The sequence below is a fragment of the Esox lucius genome, chromosome 5 (genome assembly GCF_011004845.1).
Source record: "Esox lucius isolate fEsoLuc1 chromosome 5, fEsoLuc1.pri, whole genome shotgun sequence".
Lineage (NCBI taxonomy): Eukaryota > Metazoa > Chordata > Actinopteri > Esociformes > Esocidae > Esox > Esox lucius.
This window is the reverse complement of record NC_047573.1, coordinates 31,353,426-31,373,476: the sequence shown is the minus strand read 5'-3', so window position 1 is coordinate 31,373,476 and position 20,051 is coordinate 31,353,426. Positions and strand designations below refer to the sequence as shown.

Below are 20,051 nucleotides of genomic sequence, written 5' to 3'. Positions count from 1 at the left end.
CATGTGGTCTAATGAGACAAAAATAGAGCTTTTTGGTCTAAACTCCACTCGCCTTGTTTTGAGGAAGAAGAAGGATGAGTACAACCCCAAGAACACCATCCCAACCGTGAAGCATGGAGGTGGAAACATCATTCTTTGGGGATGCTTTTCTGCAAAGTGGACAGGACGACTGCACCGTATTGAGGGGAGGATGGATGGGGCCATGTATCGCGAGATCTTGGCCAACAACCTCCTTCCCTCAGTAAGAGCGTTGAAGATGGGTCGTGGCTGGGTCTTCCAGCATGACAACGACGCGAAACAGACAGCCAGGGCAACTAAGGAGTGGCTCCATAAAAAGCATCTCAAGGTCTTGGAGTGGCCTAGCCAGTCTCCAGACCTGAACCCAATAGAAAATATTTGAAGGGAGCTGAAAGTCCGTATTGACCAGAGACAGCCCCAAAACCTGAAGGATCTGGAGGAGGTCTGTATGGAGGAGTGGGCCAAAATCCCTGCTGCAGTGTGTGCAAACCTGGTCAAGAACTACAGGAAACGTATCTCTGTAATTTCAAACAAATGTTTCTGTACCAAATATTGAACTCTGCTTGTCTGATGTATCAAATACTTATGTCATGCAATAAAATGCAAATTAATTACTTAAAAATTAGATTTTCTGTATTTTTGTTTTAGATTCCGTCACTCACAGTTGAAGAGTACCTATGATAAAAATTACAGATTTCGACATGCTTTGTAAGTGGGAAAACCTGCAAAATCGGCAGTGTATCAAATGCTTGTTCTCCCCACTGTGTGTGTATATATATAGTAATAAAGGATTATCTGGCTGTCTGATAGGAAGTGTTGAGAAAGGCAGTGAGAAACTTAATTAGCTATTTGAATTGACTTGAAATGGCAAATCAAAAACATAAGCAAAACGTGGTTAGAGACAATATGCAAGTTTAAATGGCGCTAGGGTTTTTCTTAGTTTTTTTCGTCTCCCTCTTTCCTCTCTTTAGACTATGACTTATATCCCTTTTTTCATTCCTCTTTTTGTTTTGAGCTTTGTTCAACTGCGGAATAAAATGCTCCATGTTGCAGATAGAAAGCACAACCTAAAAGACACGACTCTATACTAGTTATAGTTACACAGCCATAACCTTCCACCTGTGTTCTGTTCATTACATGCAATACAAAGGGTTTTTAAAAAATTTTCAATGGCAAACGTAAATAACATTTCTTACTGGGGAAGTCCAGATAGTCCTGCCCGAGTTTAGAAATTTCTGCTCTCTTTAGTGACCAAACGAACGTATCCAGGATATACATTTCTGACTGCAACATTTGAAACGTTTCAACCAATTGAACGAAGGCTAGAGGTTTAGAAGGGTTGGACGTAGTTAGCTGGCAGCATGCCCTGTTGCCCAGTGCGTTCGATGCGCCCGTACATCCATCCCTCGTCTATCTGTTGTACGTCTGCGATAAGGTCCCCCTCCTGGAAAGACACCTCATCGGCGTCAGCAGCTGCGTAGCTGTACAGGGCCCGGTAACGCTTCTGAAGGAACACAACCAAGGGATTACTGTTTCCAATGCTTGCACACTCATACGCACATTTACCAACAGCAAGATGCGGAATTTAGGGGGTTTGATCTCTACAAACACATGTACACATATAGTACGTTGAGAAAACTGTCTATACATGACGGGGACAGATTTCTATCCCTTGAAAAATGGTATTTGCACTAATCCAATCCCCAACTTCTACTCTAGTCCTTTTTTTTTTAACCCTTAACCTAATGCTTAAACAATAGTTTCTAAAATCCTGTTCCTGGTTTAACCAATGAGGCCATCGATGTCCCCATTTGTATAGTTAAATCTCAGCACGCCCAACCAACAGACACGTTTACATAGCTATCTAAATGGGGACACCGTTGGACGCCTTTAACACAGAAACACACATACAAACTTCTGAGATAACACCACAACAATTTCTGCTCAGAGCATCCAGAAAGACAAAAAACTATGGACCACTTAATATTAGTATGTGACATCCTACAGATAATAAGTCTTTGGACAGTGACATGTTTTGTTCTTTAGTCTCTGTAATTCAGCACAATGAATTTGAAATCAAACAAAGATTAAGGAGGTTTATGTGCAAAATGACAGTTTTAATTTTATGGTATTTTAGTCTATGAACTGTGTAGAAATGACAGGTCTTTTTATAAATAGTCCCTCAATTATAAGGGACTGACATTAATTGAACAAAATAACAATCTGAAATAAAGTTGTCATATTTAGTACTTGTTTGAAAATCATTCAGATTTGATTGCCTGTAGTCTGCCACCCATAGATATCACCATGTTCTGGGTTCTGTGTACTTTTTAGCTAACTCTACATCTTTTCTTCAGACTTACCAGTGGTTTGCATCTTCTGGTAAACCCTCTGAAGTTATTCTGGTGTAGTATTCGCTTTATGCCTACTTCCTGGAGAGTGTTCTTGATATGTTTGATAGCTGAAAGGGGTTTTTCTTCACAACGGAACATATTTTTCAGCCATCCACAGTGGTCTGCTGTGGTTTCCTATTACCAATTTTACAAGCATGTTCTTGCTTCTTACCAAAATGTATCGAAAAGTGGATTTTCACACCACTAATGTTTTGATCGATACAGTATATTCTGATTTGTCAGCCTGCCTTATGGGCATTGACACTCCTTTGCAGTTCATGAAACAGCATTAAAAGGCTCCAAAAGCTTAACTCCCTTGTGCATGAACCACTAAAGCCACACCATACAGCTGGCCAAGAAACAGCCGTGCAGCTAAATGTCCAATCACTTTTAGCTCCCTAAAATCAGGAGACTGTATAAAAAGGTCTGGACACAAGTCCAAGTACCCTCAAATCATTCTGATAGTCTGAATTGTAATGTTTTATCATGGTTACATTTCGAAGCCAATGTTCTGGCTTGGAAATCAAACCATGACAAAACTTGTTCCTGTCCAAACATTCATGGACAGAAATGTCACTGTCCAAATATTTAGGGACTGCACTGTATACTGTTCAATGAGTGTTGTTCCTTACCCCTCCACTAGGGGGTGGTACAGCAACAGGAACGGGAGCAGACACTGGCTGGGAGCTGTATGTCTGTTGGATGGCTGGCTGTTGCTGCTGTGGATCTACGGACAGACACAGATTACAGTCTCAGACATCACACACTCCAAATTCTGTTGAGGAGATTCAAGTCAAGTGCCTTTTTTTCATTAGAACACCAAAGTATTATACACACTCTGCTATACTGGTACACAATATTAATAATCTGATCAGTGACTCATTTGATAGCTGAAATATAACACATATCTAGAAAGTGTTAGGTACATTTGCCAGCAATGGAGAGTTATGAGAAATTACTGCAAGGATATCTGATGTTGAGGGATAAGGAGTGGCAAAACGGGATGGCAATCTGGACCACACTGAGAACCTATCATTTAGAGAAGCTGTGCTCACAACGTTGCATCGATGTACGCCGGAGGTGTACACGCCAGCACCCTACACGTCTGCATTGTCATAATGCGAAAAGATCTTTATTATATTTTTTTGTCAATTTGAGATCCGGCCCTTTCAGAAAAGAATAGCCCCGGACGCCCAGGCCTAACGATGCCACTGATAAGAGTCCATTTCTGGATTTACAGTTGCCTTTGTGTGTGTGTGTGTGTATAAAGTATTTACCTTGACTGGAGTTCACTGGGGGTGGGGCATCACTACTAAATCTGCTTTTCTCAAATTCCTCATGATACTTGATCTGGACAGACAAATATAGACGAAATGGAGACATCATGAATTGTAGAAATCACTGTGCATCAACATTTCCTGGAGGGGTCACTATTTCTGGCCTCTTTTGCAGTGTTCCTGGACACCTCCCTGCCCTGCCTGTTTTAGATCTCTCCCTGCCCTAACAAACCTGATGTAGCTCATGAAGGACTTGATAATGAGCTGATCATTTGAATCAGGAGTGACAGAGCAGGGAGAGATCTAAAACATGCAGGGCAGGTGGGTGCCCAGGAGCAGGGTTGAGAAACACTGTACTACAGCATTGTTGTGAGTGTGTCTAAATGATCCTTTTTTGGAAGTAGCAAGAAAAAGAAAGAGGAAATTAAGGTTCAAAGATAACAATGGGTTTTGCATCTTTTAGGCATCAACATATAGTTGGATGTTTGCACTAAAGTTTGAGAAACAGATGTCTAACCCATCTATCACAATGTGCTAAAAAGACTTAAAAAGAATGTCCTTCCCAGACCATTTCCTAACTTGTCATTTCATAACCACTAGTCAATCATGAACCAGTAGCAAGTGTGTATAGTTCTTACAAACCAGTAGCAAGTGTAATGAACTTGCAGGACACCAGGGGCTATGAAGGGAAAAGAGACCAGTCCAAACTGTGTACAACTACAGGAATGCAGCCATAGCCATTTGAGGCTGAAGGAAACAGAGGATTGAATGGGAATGCATCCATAGCCATTTGAGGCTGAAGGAAACAGAGGATTGAATGTCCAGAGGAAGCGCAGCCCTATACAACCCTTCATCCTCAGATGACCTGAACCAAACAAACTATGGAACTAAACAAATCACAAGGGGGCTTTAAAATGCAAGGAAAAAAACACAAAAAGAAAAGAAATAAATAGGAAAGAATATAAAGGACCAGCAAGCAAGCAGGAAAGGCCAAACAAGAACAAAATAATTAAAGTGTGAATAATACTAAACAGACATATGGACAGAAAGGACAACAACGAGAAGTGCAGAATGATGCAACGTGCATCTTGACAGACACAGGCAGAGGTAAAGGACAGAATGAAAGGAGAAACATTAACAGACAGGACCAGGGGGAGTCAGTGGAGTGGAATGCCAGTCTGACACTTGAAGTCACATTTCCAACATTTCTGTGGGACTGAAGAGTTGCCCTACATGGTCAATCTTCAACCGTCATGAGAAAGTCAATGTCTCCTCCCAGTTGGCGGCTGCTCTCTCTTTTCCTCTCTCTGTCTTTCGTATGTTTCTCTTTCCACTCTCTCCTACATTCCTCCCTTCTCCTTTCCCAGCCCCTCTCTCTCCCCCTTCTCTCTCGCTGTCACAACTCTCTCTCTTTTGTCTTTCTGTCTCTCCCTTCTCTCCAAGGGGCAGCATTAGCAGAAAGGAATGAGATACAGGCATGGTTAAAATTCAATCTGTAGTCCATCCTTTGGATATTCTGCAGTCTCAAACTGTTCTGTTCATCCTTCTTTAAGCCAAAATCTGATACATGACAAACAAACAGAGAGAGATTAAGCAAGTCCATTTCAAAGGAATTGGTCATTTTGTTGGTCAGTGACAAGAAAAACGTGTTAACGTTGAATTTGTTGTTTGAAGCAGACTGAGAAGAAAACAAAAGTGTAGCCCACAAAGAAAGACTACCGATTTGTTTTATAGCACCAGTAGCAATGTTGCCTGTTTTCTGGATCTGTATATCTCAAAAACATCTGGAATGAGGAAAGTAGTAACAATTCTGGCAGCTCAGGGGTGTTTATGCAACGTTACTATGTGAAGACTGGAGCGTTTTAAGAATGGGTACTTGATAATGACCGGTTTCTTACGTTTAGAAATGTAGAGCTCAGACTTACGTTGCTGATTTGATCTTGTGTCTTCTTCACTCGTTGCATCTCCGGTGTGTCGGCAACCACACTGAAGCCCTTCCCCTTGTTCTTCTCAAACTCCTCTTTGTACAGCGCCTGTTAGACATGCACATGGACAACTTTTTATGGTTAAGTCAGTTTGCCGAAGCTCTTAACAAGAGCAACTTACAGGAGTAATTAGGTTTAAGTGCCTTGCTCAAGGGCACAAACATTCTGTTTCACATTGTCTGCTCTGGGATATGAGCAAGCAGCTTTTGGTTACCTGCCCAGTGCTCTTGAACACTAGACATACATGACAGTGGACCATCCCACTACAGTAAAAGGGTTCAAAGCTAAATACTACTGAGCTAAATATTGTTTTACATCTATAACATTACATGACATTATTGTCTATAACACTCAACAACAGGAAATGCAAGTGTACAAACTAGCTGCCTAAATGTTAGTCAACACAAAAAGCAAAAACACTCAGATCATGTTTAATGTTACAGATTGTTCTGGCTAAATATTCCATACATATACTACACCATATTATGGAAGTTGGTCAGAGACGATGGGTTGGAGTAAAGTTAACGTCTACCAACCCAAAAGGTTGTGAGTTCAAACTGCATCAGGACAATGTTAAACTTATTTTTTGCCCACCAAAGACAAACAGTTCTAAAGCTAGCGCTTAAATGGCCATGAGGTTTGCTAACATTATGCAAAGTTAACTCAATGCAGATACCACAAGGCAAAATGAAAATGAATGTAGATAAAATAAATGTGGAGCAGACATCTTCCCACATACTGAATCTTGAAACTTGCATGCATCTAATATTGCCAACAAAATCCAACTCCCTCAGGTCATTACTTTAGGACAATAAAACTCAATTCCTACTGTTGTACTGACCAAAACTCAAATCTCTACTGTTGTACTGACCAAAACTCTAATCCCTGCTGGTGTACTGACCAAAACTCTAATCTCTACTGATGTACTGACCAAAACTCTAATCCCTACTTTTATACTGACCAAAACTCTAATCCCTACGGTTGTACTGACCAAAACTCTAATCTGTACTGCTGTTGTAATATCATGCAAAACACAACATTAAATGCCAACAAGAGACATTTGATTGGTTAGAGTTTTTCATTTTTTTATAGGAGTACCTTTATCGAGTACCTCCAAGAATGGGCCTGGTTTGGATTACATATACAATTCTAGTTTTTTGTAAACAAGGCAGCACCGCTTTGAAATTTTTTGTGCAGTGGATTTCGTTAATATGAATTGAGGATTGTGACCAATGATGCTTTATTGATAATGTCAATGACTACTATGACTAAAGACTTGATTAGGATTAAGAGTTAACCATATTTCACATTTAATGTGTGCAAGTAAGGATGCACTCTTACACACACACAGACTGTTTTTTGTGACATGTGGGGACCAGAAAAACAAAATTCTAACCTTAACCCTAACCCTAACCTTAACCCTAACCTTAATCTAACCCTAACCTTAACCTAACCTAACCCTAACCTCAATAAAGTAACATTTATGGCTAAACTTTACCTAGATCTAATGCCTAACCTTAACCCTAAACTTAACCAACAACACCTGGACCTTAAAGAAACCCCAATTCTAACTCTAAAGTTAATTTTGACCCTAAAACTAAACCCTGAGCCAGAAAATGACTTTTGAAATGTGGGGACATGACAAATGTCCCCACAAGTCACATTGTTCAGGTTTTACTATAGTTATGGGGACAAAATATCCTGACAAGTCACAAAAACAAACACACACACACAGTGCATACACAGTACATATGCATACATGCACACTTCACAGAGGTTGAACAGTCCTGCAACTGTTTCGTATCTGTGGAGCCACAGTTACTAACATAACAGCAGACTCCTCACCACATATGCATGCACACACACACACACACACACACACACACACACACACACACACACACAGATGTGAGTCAAGGGCTTGCTATGCTATGAGGGAAATGCTTTCTCTGAGGGACAGCAGGGTTGCATTTACTTTTATGGTTATGAACAATGAATTGGCCTTGTTCAAATGACAGAGAGCATGGAGAAACATAAATACTCATCCATATAATGTTTACAGAAAGTTCCCCTCAACTATAAGAGGATCATAACATCCCAAACGTAAATAAAATAAACACATTACTAACCCTCACACCCCAGTGGTTTCACCAAAATGACAGACAAGGAAAATTAATTGCAATTTTATTGTGATGTGGCTGCATCTACTGTCATCTATTTTAACATTTGTGGAAGTGGGCAGAATTAAGAAAAAATGACCAATAAATATTTCTGTTAATTCTAAACATTCTCTGTGGCTGTTAGGTTGCTAAAATAAAACAGACATTGGTTGCTGCGTAGCACTCTGCATCCCACCCTAAGCAGCGTGAGTGCTGGTCAGTCCCCAAATAGGGAAACTGATGCTGCTGGAAGTGTTGTTGGAGGGCCAGTTGGGGGCACTCTTCCCTTTGGTCTCTATATAAAAAAATCCAAGTTCCCACAGAAATCCTATAAAAAAAATGTCCTTCATTCCAACATGGCTACCTAATCACCCCCTTCTTCTAATGGCTCATACCTGTCATCCCCCTGTAACTACATCTCTTGAAAAAATGAAGAAACCACTGCACCTTTTTCTTTCCTTTCCAAAAAGTCATGAAGGAAGGTTTTGAGTGAGGAACAGAAGGGGTAAAATTAAGAGACCACTTGGATAAGAAAGAAAAAGGTGCTGTGATTTACCCTGAGCTTGCAGACTAACTTAATTTCCATACCTGAACATGTATAATGCTCTATAAGCATATTCTATAAATGAACATTAAAACAGGTTATTAGTTAAGTCCGTTTTATAGTCTCTTACATAATATAAAATAGTTTTTTCGTCTGTCAAGGTACTTTATATTCACAGTTGGGGTTTAACTGATCAGAAGTAATCCATTGAATGTAATGTCCAAAAAAATAACTAATCTGTTACGTTACCAGCTAAAATATTGTAACCCAGTTGCAGATACTTTTGAAAAAATTTATGATTACTTCCAGCAACATAATTATGACATGTTGCATGTTTGATTTTTTATTTAATATCTTAAAACATCGTAATTGGGAACCCTAATAACTGGTGCGCGCCTCGTGTTGTTGTGTGTGTGATCATCATTCAAAAACGGGCGCGCATACTTTTGACTGGTAAAAACAAAGTATGCATAGGTTAATATTTGCCAACCCGTATACAATGTGATTTTGTAATCTACTATCGACGCATCTTCCTCAGAACAATGACAGGCGATACTTGGTGATTTATCTTCTTTAGATAGGACATGTTTAATAGATTACACGACTATTTGTCCGCCCTAATAATCGCAGATTAGGTTTGTGTGGTTAAAACGAAGTGTTACCTTCTGTAACCCCAGTTCAATTAATGATAGTAAAATCTACCGCATCATATGAATCATGACCCTTCCGGGTTTGGCTAGCATTATAACAAATGAACTAGTCAGGCGTGGGCATGACGTCAAGGACAATATCACACTATAATACTGTCCCATGCCCATGCCTCTTTTAATAAGACTGAAGCACATTTATGGTCGATCATTCATAGAACCAGGGTTACAATAGGTAGCCATCTATTTCATTTCTAGTCAATCTACCACACTATATGAATCATGTGTACCAAATAAGTCATGAGTGGAAGGTAAAGGGGTAAGATAATTAAAAACACAACCTGAACAACCTCATAACCCCCGAAGTCACCATGGCATCTGTATGACGTAGTGATTAAGTAGCATGTACAAAAAACCCAAACTACGTAATAACATCTACACGATACAGCAAAACCTGTAAGGGTAGCAAAAAAACATCACACCGGAAACTGAAATGAATGTATGTCGTGCAGTTTATTGAAACGGACAATAATGACTTGATAATAATGACATGGCCTACTGAAGGCTGCACCTGTTCAAGAAAGAAAAGGTAGAAAAAAGGTAGAAAACTGAAATTTGGACAATATGAATTAAGAATTCAATCTTCAAAAAAACACATTTAAAATTCACAAACAAATACCGCAATCGGAATTCACAATATGCAAACTATTTTCATCAGGTGACAAGCTATTGGTGAGTGACATTTGAGTTTATGGAATGTGGATTGTTTGTGGATTGGTTCCTGTTTGTTTACCGAATTTTTACGCAAACATTTCACATTAGATTTGCAATCCAGTGAGGCTAATAGGGTTATCTCTTTGTTAGCTTTCTTTACACCATCTTGACCTGTGCTCCAGCCAATCAGGCACTTGCCTTTAGACTTACGTCAGGTCTTTGTTGGAGAGCTACGAAGTGTGATCTTTCCTGAAGTCCTGGTGAAAACAGAACAGAACTATGCAGAAAACTGGTCAGCTGTTTATAAAAACATTATTGGAAGAAATGACTAAAATCTAGCGTTGTATCGCTACGCTACTACCGGGTATAAGCTTCATTACTAGATAGAGTAGCGACACTGTAGTGACACACATGCTTTTCAGAAATGCTCATGCTGTAACAATCTGGCCATCTCAAAGTCGCTCAGGTTATTACTCCTGCAACTTGACATGTCCCCTTTTTAGGAGATGATAAACGTTATTAGCTTCACCTGTGAGTGGTCATAATGTTTTAGCTCAGTGTATAACTACAAATGCAACATGCGTCATCTTGTTAGTTGTAACCACAAAAGATTTATAAGCAAATAGTTTGAGATTTACGATTGTACTGTAAATCACTTCCACAAATCAGCCGCCAAATGTGGTCTCCCATCATTTTCTTGTTATACTGTCCTTGTTAGTGGTGTTCAAAGTCCAGTATATCCTGGTGGAAGTTCTCGCCTTGCTCCTCCAAGTCACTCCCATGTTCTTGCATAATTTATCGAGATGAACATCAAGGATATGGACTTGGAGGGACATCCTACAGCCCATTGTGCTGTAGTTCTTCACCAGAGTCTTAACCAGCTCCACAAAGTTTTCGACCTTGTGATTGCCCAGGAAGTCCCAAACTACGACAAAGCTGTTCCAAGCCACTTTCTCCTTATTAGTGATCTTATTGGGGAATTCATTGCACTGCAGGATCTTCTTTAGCTGTGGTCTGACGAAGACACTGACTTTGACCCTTGCCTCAGACAGCCTAGGGAAGAAATCCTGAAGGTACTTGAAGGCTGCCGACTCCTTATCTAGAGCTCCTTATCTAGGCCCAATTTGATGTGCAGTGCTGGCATCAGCACCACCAGTGGCTCCCACTTGACATTGTTCCTCCCCACAAAGAACTCAGTCCACTGTGGCCAGTCCCACCTGTGGTAGTGTGCCTTGGTGTCCCTGCTGTCCCAAAGACAAAGATAGTAGGGAGACCTTGGAGACCCATCAGGAATGCCTTGGAGACCCATTAGGAATGCCTTGGAGACCCATTAGGAATGCCTTGGAGACCCATCAGGAATGCCTTGGAGACCGATCAGGAATGCCACCAAGTCTCCTATGACCTCCCAGCCGTACTCAGCATGTGTATTACCCACTTAAGATGAGTATGGTTCAACGTAAGTGGCAGCTGGAACTAAATTGATCTAGTGGGCTTAAGGCCCCTGTATTTATACTACTATTTACATTACTGGAAAGTTTACTTAGCACAAAATCTATCTGGAATGTTCTTAAAAATAGGTACATTTCAAAATGTCAGTGTCCTGATCACAAAAGAAAAGTTTGTAGGAAATAATAGCCATTTTGTATACTCTTTGAGGTATAATCAATAAGGAAATAACACTTACTACCCAGGAACAAATAGAAAGAAACATTTGTTTGCTATATTTCATGCCTCACCAGTTGTTTCCGGTTAACACTTCACTCATACAATCAATGCCATGGGATATTTAGTGACGACAGAGTCCGATCACCTGTTTAACTTCCCATCCAAAAGATGACTATATATAGAGCCCTGGGTCATTGGCATTTGATTTTTCATCCAAAACATGCTTCCTTCCACCACCCTGGGGCAGTGGCATTTGATATTTAGGCAAGAGGGATGAGTGCCTCGTAAAACCACTTTCAGCAGCATCTGTTCTACAATCCAGATACTGACCATCACCAACCCAGCTTAGCTTCATAAGCGAAGCAGCTGTAGAATGCTGTGTGCTGTGCTGCTGGCCAAGGGTTTGAAGTTTGCAACATGTTTCAAAGCATCACCACAACAAGGCAAAAATCACACATTGTTTTTCTACATACATAAAGTTTCTGGGATTTACAGCATTTTCTTATTGGGAGTTCCCCATAGACAAAAAGTCAAAATGACTAGTCCCTATATCCAGAAAATGTTCACAAGGCTTTCACCAGGAAAAAGTTCATATGAGGTTTCCTTTTGAAAAGGACAACAGAAACTAAAGTTAATTCGACAAGCCCACATACACTACAGTGGGGCAGAACAAGAATTTGATACACTGCCCATTTTGCAGGTTTTCCCACTTACAAAGCATGTAGAAGTCTGTAACTTTTATCATAGGTCCTCTTCAACTGTGAGTGACGGAATCTAAAACAAAAATACAGAAAATCTAATTTTTAAGTAATTAATTTGCATTTTATTTCATGACATAAGTATTTGATACATCAGAAAAGCAGAACTTAATATTTGGTACAGAAACCTTTGTTTGCAATTACAGAGATCATACGTTTCCTGTAGTTCTTGACCAGGTTTGCACACACTGCAGCAGGGATTTTGGCCCACTCCTCCATACAGACCTTCTCCAGACCCTTCAGGTTTCGGGGCTGTCTCTGGGCAATACGGACATTCAGCTCCCTCCAAAGATTTTCTATTGGGTTCAGGTCTGGAGACTGGCTAGGCCACTCCAGGACCTTGAGATGCTTTTTACGGAGCCACTCCTTAGTTGCCCTGGCTGTGTGTTTCTGGTCGTTGTCAGGCTGGAAGACCCAGCTTCAATGCTCTTACTGAGGGAAGGAGGTAGTTGACCAAGATCTCGCGATACATGGCCCCATCCATCCTCCCCTCAATACGGTGCAGTCGTCTTGTCCCCTTTGCAGAAAAGCATCCCCAAAGAATGATGTTTCCACCTCCATGCTTCACGGTTGGGATGGGGTTCTTGGGGTTGTACTCATCCTTCTTCTTCCTCCAAACACGGCGAGTGGAGTTTAGACCAAAAAGCTCTATTTTGTCTCATCAGACCACATGACCTTCTCCCATTCCTCCTCTGGATCATCCAGATGGTCATTGGCAAACTTCAGACGGGCCTAGACATGCGCTGGCTTGAGCAGGGGGACCTTGCGTGCGCTGCAGAATTTTAATCCATGATGGCGTAGTGTGTTACTAATGGTTTTCTTTGAGACTGTGGTCCCAGCACTCTTCAGGTCATTGACCAGGTCCTGCCGTGTAGTTCTGGGCTGATCCCTCACCTTCCTCATGATCATTGATGCCCCACGATGTGAGATCTTGCATGGAGCCCCAGACAGAGGGAGATTGACAGTCATCTTGAACTTCTTTTATACAGGTAACGAGTTCAAACAGGTGCAGTTAATACAGGTATACAGGCTTCTTAAAGAAAAACTAACAGGTCTGTGAGAGACGGAATTCTTACTGGTTGTTAGGTGATCAAATACTAAACTGGTAATTCTCTACTCCCCTATACATTTGTAAAATTTATTAATAGATCAGCTCAATACATTTCTATGACACACCCCTACACATTTTTGAGTTCAGGTGTTTCAGCCACACCCTTTGTTCACAAGTGCATAAAATCTAGCGCATAGCCATGAATTCTCCATAGACAAACATTGCCAGCACAATGGGTCATACTGAAGTGACTTTAAACGTGGCACTGTCATAAGATGCCATCTTTGCCACAAATCAGTTTGTGAAATGTCTGCTCTACTAAATCTACCCAGGTTAATTGTAAGTGCTATAATTGTGAAGTGGAGCAAAAACAGCCTGGCCACATAGTGGCAGACCACACAAACGCACAGAGCGGGGCCGCCGAGTGCTGAAACATGTAGCACATAACAATTGCTCATCATCTGTTTGCATCACTCACAACAGAGTTCATAACTGCATCTGGAAGCAACATCAGCACAAGAAATGTGCGTCAGGAGCTTCACTAAATAGGTTTCTATAGCTGAGCAGCTGAATGCAAGCTTCACATCAACATGCACAATGCCAAGCGTCGGCTTGAGTGGTATAAAGCACGCTGCTGCTGGACACTGGAGCAGTGGAAACTTGTTCTCTTGAGTGGTGAATCACTATCTTGCAGTCTGATGGATGAATCTAGGTGTGGCAAGTGGCAGGAGAACACTACCTACTGGAATGCATAATGCTTACTGTAAGGTTTGGTGGAGGAGGGATAATGGTCTGGGGCTGTCTTTCAGGGTTTCGGCTAGGCCTCTTAATTCCAGTGAAACAATGTTGAAACAAAATAAACACTTAAAAACCAAAAGCAAACAATATAGCAAAAGAATGAAAAACAACTCACTGCCATCTATAAACAAGAAAGGCAAGCCTAGTACAGCCGGCCCGCAATAAAATATATTAATCGTGGCTGCCCTCACATGAATCCAACCCGGGTTGCCCACGTGAAAGGCTGTGTAATTAAACACTACAACACAGAGCTGTACATTTACCGGGTGTCAGTAAAGCCTCTTGACATTATATAATTTTGTCATGCATTAACATCACGCTAAGTTTGAATATTTCATTAACCATTGTGTTCAACTGAGTAACGTTTCTTATTAAGTTTACCTCCACCACAAATAGTGTCTATGAACTGGCCGTTTTAACAGCTTATTAGGCATTCGTGAACGACATTGATGTAATAACTACTGTATCAATATAGGTGACGATAACAGACTTTTTTGTCAAGTGAAAAGACGAGAGAATCGTGTATTTGTTTATCCTGAAAATCCACCAGAAATAGTTGCAATATAAGAGTAAACAGTTTCTTTTTAGCCTTCCCATAATGTAGCTACTGAAGGTTGTAGCCAGCAAAGTGTTTGTCTATCCTGAACAAATCCTAATATCCACCAGAACTGTTTTATTTTAGGCTTCCTATTACGTAGCTATATAGGGTTGTAGCCAGCAAAGTTTCGGTCTGTCCTGAACCTCAGGCGTAATGCGTTTTGACTGTTATGGCAGTCGAATGGGGGAGCTGTTGTTTAGGAGCCCGCGTCTCTAACCACTACGCTATTTAACAAGTGCTGGGTCAGTCGGTCGGTCAGCCACGTCTCCACTTACGCGGTCCGGCAAAAAGGTATTAAAGTACATTCATAAAAGTGCATAAATGCTACAGGATACAAATACATTTTAGACAATTGGGCAATAGTTTGGGCAAGGCCCTTTCTTGTTTAAGCATGATTGTGCCCCTCTGCCCAAAGAGGGGTCCATAAAGACATGGTTCGACAAGGTTGGTCACAAGGAACTCAAGTGGCCTGAACAGAGCCCTGACCTCAGAGCCCTGAACACCTTTGGGATTAATTGTGACATAATTTGCGAGCCAAAGCTTTCTCATCCAACATCAGTCCATGTTGGGGCTCCTCACAAATGCTCTTTTGGCTGAATGGGCACAAATTAAAGTCTTGTGGAAAGCCTTCCCAGATGTGTGCTGGCTGTTGTAGCTGCAAAGGGGGTGCCAATGTCCATAGTTTTGGAATGGGATGTACAACAAGCTCATATATGTGTGACGATTGGGTGTCCACATACTTTTGGCCATAAAGTTTATCCAAAATGTATCTGTTCTTAAATTCCCCACTCAGTTTGGTCAAGTCCATAAACTACATACAATGTGATTTAACCATACTTTATGTGCTAGCTATTAAACTGTATCAAACAGATTTCCTCAAGGACAGAGTGTTAAATGCATGTCGTTTCTGTTCCGCCAAAAGAAAACCTTATCCAAAGTGTTTATTGGTCAAAGCCAATAAAAATAATTTCCAGCCCAATGTATATAATAAACAAGTTGAGCAAAACACAAAATGTTAAAATTATGTAATTCTTGGATTATGGAGTAAACTATTTGTGTACACAAAGCTAAAAAACTCTGGACCTGTTACTAAATAAGTAGTTGAAACACCTAGACTTTTTTTTCCAGTTGGTTTCAGAATACCCCTCATATTTGGTGAGATTAGTGAACCCCCAGGACAGGTACGTATGTATGTATGGCAAATATCAAATTTTGTGAACCACTGTATTATTGTCTGTTGTACCCACGGAAAAAAGTCATACCAAAAGGGGAAATGGTCATTGCTGAACTTCTTTTATCTTGGGTAATGTGTGGTGAAAAATGGAAAACAATATTTTGCATTTTACAACACTTCCCAGTGTCATGGCCAGTGATCAGCCACTAATGACAGCAAACCGTGTAGTAACAGGATTTATGTGCCTTGCTAATGGGCAGATTAACTGGTTTTTGCCACCGTAATAAGTTCAGTGCTTTGAATGAGCAACCTTTTGGTTACTGGCCCAAAGCTCTAATCGCTATAGGCTCCCTGTCTATCATGGCTTAGTGTGGGACCGTGCGTGTCCTTGGACTTGCTAGTATGGGAGTTCATGTTGGGTCATGCAAACGGAAGTGAAGGGTGTGTGTGTGTGCTGAGTGTGAGTGTGTTTTAGTTTCTAAGGATGTTACAGATTAAAGGAGGATCAGTCATCTGTAGAAGGAATCCAATTGTCATGACAGCGGGGTACAGAATTTGGTCCGATCTCTTTCACTTAATGATGGAGAGACAGAAAGAGCAGAGAGAGAGAGAGAGAGAGAGAGAGAGAGAGGAAACAAAAGCTGACGCAACAGGACTAGAAAAAACGATTGCCAATGGTACCTGGGTAGCAATGATGCTTGAAATAAAGGGTTCAGGCCTAAAGGCCAAGTAACTTTTGAAGGACTTTCTCACAGAGCAAGGCCAGGCAGGATTTAGATTTCCAGGCATTTGCACTTCAGCAAGAAGAAACGGGTGAAAAAACTGCTGAAACCGAAAAAACACCTACAGAGGCTCTTAGAAGTATTCACCCTCTTGGATTTTTCACATTTTATTATGCTGCAACTGCAACATGAAATCTAAATGTATTTAATTTGAAGTTTTTACCACTGATCAACACAAAAACAGTCCATGATATCAAACTGGAAAAAGAAATCTGCAAATTGTTCGTACTGAATTCCAAATCCAAAACAGAAAATGATTATCTACATAACTATTCACCTCCTAGGAGCATCTCCATTCAAAGTTCTTTGTGCTTTATCAGTCTAGAACTAGACATTATAAGTGCCTGAAAGGATTCAGTGATGTATGATCTTACCTGGCTATTCAACATGCTCTGCTGTTTGAGCCGCAGGTTCTCTGGGGTGTCGATCACGGAGGTGAAGGAGCTCTTTGGGTAATGCCTACAAACAAAGAGACAGAGAGAGAGAATGTCAGAGCTGTTGATGCACAGACATCCACACTAAAAAAGGAGGGTTTCCTCATGGGTTCTTTGGGAAGGGTAATGGTTCTATGTGGAAATGTAATGGCTCAAAGATGTCTTTCAGCTCTTTGATAGTTCTTTGCAATTATGTCAGTTGGTTTTATGCAGGCCTGCAATCTGAAGGCCACATACGGTTAGCCTATGTACATTGACAAGACTGTCAAATATTAAGACCACCAAAACACAAACACTCTGAGGGCAGAGTGGACGGCAGTAATCCATGCTAAGGAGCCCATCCTAATGTATCCTCTACAAGAAGGGTGTGCCCCGCATTAGCAGATAATCCCACAACTCACACACTACTGTGAATACAATTGCATATGTGTGTGCAAAGAACACACAGATGCACAAGCATGCAAGTGTGTGTGAGTGAGTGAGAGAGAGAGAGAGACAGAGATAGGCAACTGCATTACCCTTCATGGAGCATTTAGCCAAGTCAAAATTGGGCAACATCTCCTTTTCGCTGTCGGTTTGTGTTCCTCTCTCATGAGGAAGAAATCATCATATGACAGTTTGGCCTCTGTCTGTCCATCTCTCTGTTTCCTAATCTACATTTTTTCTGTCTGTTTCCTATTCTACTACCTTTTCATGACATGACCATAGTCTTACTATATTGGGATTCCCTAAGCTCTGTAGTAGTGGGGCTGGAGCGGGATCAGTGTGTATGATCCGGATATAAGTTCGCTACAAAGTGTTGCGGTTGCCATGCTGGTTGAGTGGTCTTCTGAATTCTGAATAAATTACTGAAAGTGTCACCTGCAACACCACCCCACACCATCACACCTGATTCATGCCATCTCTGAACAGTTGATGTTGAGATGTGTTTGTTACTTGAATTCTCAGGCCGATTTCTCAGGCTGTTACTTCTAATGAACTGATCCTCTGCATGAGAGGTAACTCTGGGTCTTCCTTTCCTGTGGTGGTCCTCATGAGAGCTAATTTCATCATAGCGCTTTGTGGTTTCTGAAACTGCACAAGAAATGTTTTCTGGATTGGCTGACCTTCATGTCTTAAAGTAATGATGGGCTGTTGTATCACTTTGCTTCATAACATGGACTACTACAGTACCAACCCCACATTGTCACCCTCGGTATAACTGCCATAATGCATATAGAAGGGAAGAAATTTCACCAAATAAATTCTGACAAGGCACACCTGTAAATTGAAACTGATTGCAGATGACTACCTCATGAAGAATGCAAAGAGTATGCAAAGCTGTCATCAAGATAAAGACAGGCTACCCTGACAAATCTACAATATGAACTGTATTTTGATCTGTTTAACACTTGTTTGGTTGCACATGAATCCATGTGTTATTTCATAGTTTTGATGTCTTCAGTATTAATCTACAATGTGGAAAACTGAAAATCCAAAAAAATACACTTGAATGATTTGATGTCTAAACATTTGACTGGTATTGTATATAGCATGTCTTCTGTCTGTTTATCTGTCTTTATCACTTTCTCTATGTCTCCCTTCTGTCTTTCTGTCAGTGTGTCTGAAGATTAGCGGTGTGGCTTGCGAGATACTTACATGCTACAGTAGGGTTTTTTGTCAAAGCCCTGGTAATTCTTCATGTTGAGGGTCATTTTGCAAACCTCACAGCTGAAACATCCTTTATGCCAGTACTGTGAAAAAGGGGTGGGTAGAGGGATGGGGTGGGGTTGAGGAATTAGAATTGAAAGACATTCAAGTATATTTTTAGCAAAAAGGGCCATTGGAATCTCAAGAACTTAGCTAAGTTCTTTGAAGGCCTACTCTGTTTGATTCACAAGCCAAAATAAGTACAAGAACCAAATATGGCCCTGTTTGGCTGTTCCAGAACTTAGTTCTTTAAAACATTGTTGTACCACTGTTTCATGACTCCCAAACCCACCACATCCCCCTGACCCCTGTGGGCTGGAGTAGGTTAAAGTATGAACTAATATATAAAAGTTGAATAATGTTTGTGTATAGGGCTTTTCTGCAGTCTAGATTTCAAAGTTGACACACACATGCACGCCCACACAAGCACACACAGATGCAGAGAAAAGCAAAAACCCCATCCAGATAAACACATACCACAACCCTCAAGTGTCTGAAATAGACCTGACCTTCTCTTTGGCCGAACTAAGAGTAATGCTGAGCATCACACGTGCAACATAATTATGGTCGTACTACTCACAATTACAGTATTGACACATTATTGTGGAGGGAGTGCGATGGAGACTTGTACAGCTTAAGACTAGATACAGGCCTATGTCTAGCATGTCATGCAAAATCGGCAGTAGAAATAGCATGTTACATCCGTAAATAAACCGCTCCCAAATGGGTGCTGTAAAAGTAACATACAAGAAATGTTTCATAATTTAGCCCGAGATGTACACAAGCAACACAAACCGCATTGGACAATGTTACAGGTTAGCCTGTGCCCTGTGTACTGTAAATGCCTGTAGTATACGGTACATTGACTTGATACGTTGACACAGCAAAAGTTATAAACTGTTGATGCAATATATAGATCTTTATTTTTATTTTTTTTTAATTCAGATTTCCCTGTTTTCATCTGCATCTCATCCGTATTGCACAAGAAAAGATAGCCTTCTGCCTCTACATGCAGATTACATTGTGTCTGAATTTTTGCCTAGATCATGCGCTCGAATCATGTCCAGTCCTTACCTTGTCTAGACAATTCACTTTTTCCGTGGGGTAAACCATTTTATTGCATCTTCCACATAACGGATTCATGGCGGAAGGAGATCTCCTATTTTAGTAATACCGGGACGCACTGAAATTAGTATTCTGGTAATGGCGGAAGAAGTGAACCAATCCAAAAATCGTTAGGTAAACGACAGATTCCAACAGTCAATTCCAATACTCTGTTTTTTCGACAGCGCACAATTCCTCAAAGGCGCGCGCGTTCACGAAGTTTAATTCAACCAAAACACGGGCATGAGAAGAGCTGGACTG

At 40.8% G+C, this 20,051-nt stretch overlaps 1 protein-coding gene across 1 annotated transcript; it reads right to left on the bottom strand.

Annotated features, from left to right (window-relative positions):
• Positions 1–726: 726 nt before the first annotated feature.
• On the bottom strand, positions 727–20,051 carry LOC105030459 (LIM and SH3 domain protein 1). Its single transcript, XM_010904341.4, has 7 exons — positions 19,761–20,051; positions 18,636–18,730; positions 16,938–17,022; positions 5,614–5,721; positions 3,689–3,761; positions 3,044–3,138; positions 727–1,522 (listed from the first exon to the last, which is right to left on the bottom strand). Exons 1-7 carry the CDS (start codon positions 19,827–19,829, stop codon positions 1,349–1,351), a joined length of 699 nt encoding a protein of 232 aa, XP_010902643.1. The 5' UTR covers positions 19,830–20,051; the 3' UTR covers positions 727–1,348.

What these genes read in the sequence shown, in the direction of transcription:
- LOC105030459 (XM_010904341.4), bottom strand. Translation starts at nt 19,829, where the DNA reads ATGAATCCGTTATGTGGAAGATGCAATAAAATGGTTTACCCCACGGAA. An exon ending in AAGTGAATTGTCTAGACAAG is followed by an intron (nt 18,731 to 19,760) that starts GTAAGGACTGGA and finishes CCTTTTTCACAG; the next exon opens with TACTGGCATAAAGGATGTTT. An exon ending in AGAGCATGTTGAATAGCCAG is followed by an intron (nt 5,722 to 16,937) that starts GTAAGATCATAC and finishes CATGTCTAACAG; the next exon opens with GCGCTGTACAAAGAGGAGTT.